The 6190-nt window shown below is 42.9% G+C and overlaps 1 protein-coding gene across 2 annotated transcripts; it reads right to left on the bottom strand.

Annotated features, from left to right (window-relative positions):
• Positions 1–503: 503 nt before the first annotated feature.
• On the bottom strand, positions 504–4588 carry LOC147463896 (uncharacterized). Of its 2 annotated transcripts, XM_086491767.1 has the most exons (9): positions 4394–4588; positions 3884–4278; positions 3757–3799; positions 1562–1873; positions 1423–1494; positions 1220–1332; positions 1013–1043; positions 908–953; positions 504–825 (listed from the first exon to the last, which is right to left on the bottom strand). In XM_086491767.1, the coding sequence occupies exons 1-9, from the start codon at positions 4497–4499 to the stop codon at positions 741–743; spliced, it is 1203 nt and encodes a 400-aa protein (XP_086347893.1). In that variant the 5' UTR covers positions 4500–4588; the 3' UTR covers positions 504–740. The 2 variants fall into 2 exon arrangements, 1 of the variants encoding a protein (XP_086347893.1); XR_015185480.1 differs by having other exon boundaries at positions 504–1088; positions 1220–1873; positions 4394–4583.
• Between the last annotated feature and the right edge of the window lie 1602 nt (positions 4589–6190).

Here is a 6190-nt window from a genome sequence, read left to right as displayed (position 1 = left end):
GGGGAAAGTTGTGACCTTTTTTTTAAAAAGGAAACTGGATAACTAAAAAATGTAGAGACGCACATGCTATCATCTAGAACAAAAACAAACTCATTTTCACAACAGATTGCCCTTGGAAAGAGCAGACGAAATGGACAAAATTCTTCGTTTGCGTAAAGGCTGAACTCTTTACCCCAATGTAAGGGTAAGGGAGAGAACCTTGCTAAATAAGAGGTCTTGAGTTCAAAAATCGTCGGAGAGATCTTTAAAATCTCTTGGGATTGTTCCTACTATTGACCTTAAAAACTCTTCCCTTCTCATGGGAGTCAACTTAAATTATATAAGGCCTCAAAATTATCACAATTTCACTTTCCATCTTTTCTTTGAAGTGCGGTGCCAACTTTTGCCTCGAAGTTCACAAGGAGAGTACGATAGCAATAAAAAGGCACAAAGCACATCTGTCCTCTGGCACAGTAGCATCTCTCTTAGATATACCGCTGTGAGAGCAAGACAAAGCAGCAATGTAGACAAAACAACATTAGCTCACTCATTCAACTCGAGTACCTTTTCAAGGCAACAGTACCATGCCCATCTACACTTGGTCCATCTCTTGTTTCAGTCCACGGGAAAATGTCATTTTTAAGGATGCCCTCATGAGGATGATATGCTTAAGAGAGTGGAAATGCAACCATGTCCCTGATGTTGAGAATGGGGTGAGCAATAAAGCTCATGATCTCAATAAACTTGAATATGTGTTAATATCACGACATCCATTTCACTACTGCTAAGCTGTTGTAAAGCGAGAAGTTATAAATCATAGTGCCAGCCTCCAGCCAACAGTCAATTCTACAGGGAAAATATCGCGAGGAGCATCATTTGAGTTGTATAAAAAACCCCCATAATTTTGAGCTTGCAGCTATATACTTACAAAGTTTTCCAGCTACCAAAGAGATTTAGACTGCCCGATTTGCTACCTTTGAAGCCCGAAAAGGCAGACTATTGACATTTAGCCTGTTTTGACAGTGAGGAATACCGATCAGCTTCACAAATACTGCAGTGCTATCCTGCAAGGAGTAGCAATTTGATGATGTAGTCGATAGCTTTACTTTCTGAGGAGACAAGACAAAAGTCTGTGGATCATGGCAAGCAAGGTGCCGTATAATAAAATAACTAATCTGGTGCCCTTGAGATAAAACGACAAATTGAGATACCTCAAGTCATGAAGGTAGGAGGGGAGTACCATAACTAGGAACCCTGATTTGAAGGACAAGATGTGTCCAAGGAAGGAGAGTGGTACTATACCCCGGAACCCTGATTGTAGCCCAATCATCGCATAGTCCTCACTCCAAAGCACTGCTTGACAATGTACACACGTGACCACACAGTTCCAGTACTTGAGATCCTTCGAGGAGAATACCTTCAAAGATGCCTAAGTTATGTCACCTTTCTGATAAGCATTATATGTCACCCCCAGAGCTTGCAGAATCTTCATCATCACTCCCTGATCCACTGCTGCTGCTACTCCCACTCCCACTATCACTACTTCCGCTGCTACTTCCGCTGCCACTGCCACTACTCTCACTTGAGCTCTCCTGTTTTCGACTTACAGCAGCCTGAGCTCTCAAAGCTTCTGCTGCATTTACACCATCTTCATCCTCACTTACATCAACATCCTCGATTTCGTAGTCACTAACTATTTCTTCATCAATCTTAATATCTGGTTGTGATGGCGTCTCTGTAGCTTTCCTGTCCCTCTCATCAATTTCAGTCTCCACTTCAACTTGCACTTCACCCACTTTACCTACTAGCGGTGACTCTGCTTGTGGAGGTGTTCTTCCTTTGAAAGCTTTGGCAGCAGGAGCATCAGCCTTCCTCTTATTTGTTTTTTTGTCACCTGGATCCAAATGATGGAGCACACCCGATTTAGACTAGAAAGAACCTCTCTCTCTCTCTCTCTCTCAAAATCAAAACAGACCACTTCAAACACTTTTTCTTAACTCAAATTCTTGACAAGAAAAGCATAGAACAAAATGAGAAAGAATGAGAGAAGAGGAATCTGGGGGACCAGCTTAGACCCAAAATGAGCTGGTCCCCCCCCCCCCCTTTTTGAAATCTTGATTGGAGCGGGGGGAGTCGTTTACATACTTTTTTCTTTTCTTTGGGGGGACGGGGGGGGGGGGGGCAAACCTTCCGCAAACTGGTCACACTCAAAATCCATAGTTTTCTAAACTTCTGGATGGATAAAATTTTCAGTGGCCCCTGGGTCAAAGAAGAAAAGTGGTTTGTTGCCACAGATCTTTCTAAAAGCTTTGCATTAATCTTTAGTAGCACCTGGTGTAGCAATCTTGTCTATTCTCAAAGACCAGTTTGCCTGTTAGAATAGCAAACGACTAAAGCTCTGATACCATTGTCACCATAGAGGGCACCACGTGCCAACAGAAAGTTGAATAGATTTTAGCACTTCAACACAACTTGAAACTCTGAGAAATGAAAATGAAATGAAATGAAAATGAGAGAGAGAGAGAGAGAGAGAGAGAGAGAGAGAGAGAGAGAGAGAGAGAGAGAGAGAGAGAGAGAGAGAGAGCTTCCACATGGTCAACACGAAGTAACCGAGTTCCGCCCAAAAATTGTGACCCCTTTCAGTATTTCTTTTACATTGATCTTCAATAGAGAGTACAACCGCCGGCGGGAGCACTCTCAGATTTGCAACTGCAAGACTCAGATGGACTCCCCCAAGGCTGTTGTTTAAAGGCCACAAGGCCAATAGCCAAAAAGCATCCAGTACAGAAAGCTGGCAATTGCTAAAAGTCAACACGCAAAAAGCTCCTCTCTTTTTGCCTCACGGCTGCCACTATAAGGAATAACACATCTGTTACTATTTTGCCACATCATCACTTGCGATCGTCTAGTTCTCCCACATCATCACTTTGTGACAAGCAACAGACAATAAATGTGACACAATCAAATATCACACTAATCCAACACCTCTTAGGGCTTTGGTTCTAAACAAGAAAGGGGGCAAAGAGAGATTACTTCCTTTGAAAGGCTGAAAAGAAAAGCTCCCACTATAGGACCAGTTCTATTGATGCTAGATTTGCAGAAGCCCTTTGAGATTCACAATGCTGAATGTGAAAGCATTGGGGGGATTAAGGAGGGTCATGTGATGGCCTAAGAACGTAGATTGCTTATCAAGGCAGAGCAGGTTGCACACTAAACCCACATCTGTCCCTCCTACCTCCAGGAAAACCACATAAAGCCTCATAGCAGCCTAACCCACATTTTCCACAAGCTTTTTAAACTTTGATCTCTCTCATTTCAATAAAAATTCTTGCGCAAGAACAAATGATCATGAAGCTTCCCATAGACATAGTTGCCTTCCCGTGTCACCAGAGCCAAAACAAGCGAAGTATCGCTAGCGGCTAAGTGCCAAGTGGGATATGCAGATTCGGCTAAGCAGCTTCATGCCGCACTAGAGTAATCCAATATGCAGTTTTGCACGTTCTATTGGATGTGACTGACTGCTCAAGTTTACATGATGCAATGACATGCAGACTCAAAGCAGAACTAATTGAACTACGTGGCAAGCATTCGCTTCGTAACATTGTGACATGCTTGTCTTGATGTTAATAATAAACAGCTTCACTGCTTTCCTTGGAACCAAAGGCATTTCTAAGGAAAACGTTGTAAAAACATTTACATGAAAACATTTCAAGGCTTTACCAACATTTTCCAGGGAAAAAAAGCGATTGGGATCATTATCAGTAATAAAAAAGAAACCTGATGCTTCAGTCTGACCAACAGTTATCTCTTCCACTTGTACCTGTATTCCAAACAACGAATACAATGAGCACGGAAGTAAAAGCAAGAAGAATGTGATCCAAAGAAAATTGAAATGGTGACATACCAGAGGATTTATTTTCTCTACGTTGACAGCAGCTGCAGAGACATGCCCAACACCATTTTGATGACCTGGGGAATTCACAGGCTCTGCAACTGAAGAGCCAGCAACGCTGCCTGTCCCACCTGCAATATTGTTCACATTAGTAGAAGCTGCGGACTCTCCAGGAAGCCGCACATGTCTGAGGCTCTTCACAGCTCTGTGTAAACGCTCCAATCTGAAGCTCTTTCCATCAAAGAAGATGACTGCATCTAATTCCTTGCAATCTTCGCTGTTTCCTTGAAAAGAAACCTTGGGTCTCCCAGCCTGATTATTGCAGAGCTCTACTGTGACCTTATTATCTGTGCTTTTGAAAAGTGATCCAGGCCGTGATGTGTCAATCGAAGCAGGCTTGAATTCATCTGTCACACAAAAATCTCTCTGAAACACAGGGCTCAAATTACATGTACAAAACCCCACAAAGAGCTACACGGCTTAAAACGCATGGTACAAAGAAATGGTATGTAGAAAACTTACATCGAAGACTGTAGAAGCGCGATGAAGGGGATGGATCGCGTAGGGTGGAGCCGAGAGTAAGTGGAAACCATTGCTCCGCAGGGGGTGCTGAGCCAGGCTCCTTCATGACTCTTCTTCTTCTTCTTCTTCTTCGTCGCTCCAAACAAAGGTCCACAGAGGTGTCTTTTTACAACAAAGCTGTGTTTAAACCACTAATGCCACGTATGACCAAAAAACTTGTAAATGTGTGAATTTTTTTTGCAGAACCCACCATAGGTGGGTGAATGTATTAAAGCCAACAAATTTACAGAAAAGTCCGTGCTCTACTCGAGCCACGGATCCAACAGAGCCATACATAACATCAACCCGAGCATACAACATATCAACCACCCGAGGATGCCATCAATCCCACTGAGTTGCCCTCAAGACGCTGACAAAACCCAACCATAGACCATAGAAAAGAAACCACAGGTATGGCTAACAGGGGAGCCACCCCATCGGCATAAGCAAAGACAACAGTAAGATAACCTGTTTGAGAGCCCCTGGCCACCACGAGAGGATCAACAACACAAACTCGCCCTCCGCCAAGGAAACATACGAAACAAGGAACCCGAGACAATAATGCTGCAAAAGGGCGGAGCCCGCAAGTCTCCATCACCATAAGGGAAAGAACCACCGAATCAGAGCAGGTTGTTTCTGATGAGCCACGCACCACCCACAAGGGAGTAGAAACCACCCAAGCCGCGTCGGACGGAGCCACCAAGGGGCGGGCATCTGCCACACGACCACCTCCTATCAAACCTAAGCCACCGGGTCACCAACCGTCAACGAACCCTATCTCCACCAGATCTAGGCAAACATTCGTCCCCGCAAAAGCCGGAACAGGCTGCCGCCAAGCCTGCAGCTCCAAAAATGTAGGGGGGTATGAGAGGGGGAGAGATGGCAACAAGGCCGCCAGCCTGAGCGTCCATCCAGGAACACTCCCTGCTGTGGGGCCATCGCCAACACCTACTGCCATACTTTGGAAACAAAAGTTAACAAGGTGAGGATGCACGAAGGCCTATAAGTTAAGGGGATGATAAGATCTATGGAAGTAAGTTTTAGTGAGTGCTTACAATCGCATGGAATTTTTATTTTGTTTTGATGTAAAATTATATTATCTATTATACATAATCACAAATATAAGGAAAGGCTCCACTTAAATAATAAGTTGAAATATACACATTGCACATTCTCATTTGAAAACAAAATAAAATGAAACAAAAATAAAAAAATAAATTATATTATTTGTTATACATAAATAATCAGAAAAGGCTTCACTTACATAATAAGGTGAAAGGTGCACATTGCACATTAGTATTTGAAAACAAAACAAAAGAAAAAAGAAAAACAATAAAATATAAAGATACACTGTAAAACTAAAACAAAAGAAAGCTAGGAGGCAATCGTCGCCGTTGGGAAACAGATGAACTCTCTTAAGTGGAACAGGGCCTTGGGCGCCAAAATGGTGGACTTACTCTTCCCTATTTTAGGGGTGTTCCCTTGACAACCGTTGTATTTAGACCTTCTGCAATTGTCATAAAATCTAATATCTAACCAATCCAAATGATTTTTTCATATTAAACTGATCACTTAATGTGAGAGAAAAACGGGAACAAGGGTTAAGATATAGACATGTGATATAGATCTATCTCAACACGGGGCTAATGGTAAAGGGGTCCAAATGAGAGATGGTCTATCAAAGAGCGAGGCTAACCAATGGAGCATAAGACTTCAGGGTTAGCTTCATTGAAGACCTCCAATAATGAGTGTAAAAGT

Source organism: Adiantum capillus-veneris, chromosome 2, assembly GCF_014529385.1.
Source record: "Adiantum capillus-veneris isolate H3 chromosome 2, ASM1452938v2, whole genome shotgun sequence".
Taxonomy (NCBI): Eukaryota; Viridiplantae; Streptophyta; class Polypodiopsida; order Polypodiales; family Pteridaceae; genus Adiantum; species Adiantum capillus-veneris.
Note: the sequence above shows the minus strand (reverse complement) of the source record. Positions and strands in the feature narration are given on the sequence as shown.

What these genes read in the sequence shown, in the direction of transcription:
- LOC147463896 (XM_086491767.1), bottom strand. Translation starts at nt 4,499, where the DNA reads ATGAAGGAGCCTGGCTCAGCACCCCCTGCGGAGCAATGGTTTCCACTT. An exon ending in TAGAGAAAATAAATCCTCTG is followed by an intron (nt 3,800 to 3,883) that starts GTATGTCACCAT and finishes TTTGGAATACAG; the next exon opens with GTACAAGTGGAAGAGATAAC. An exon ending in TGGTCAGACTGAAGCATCAG is followed by an intron (nt 1,874 to 3,756) that starts GTTTCTTTTTTA and finishes ATTTGGATCCAG; the next exon opens with GTGACAAAAAAACAAATAAG.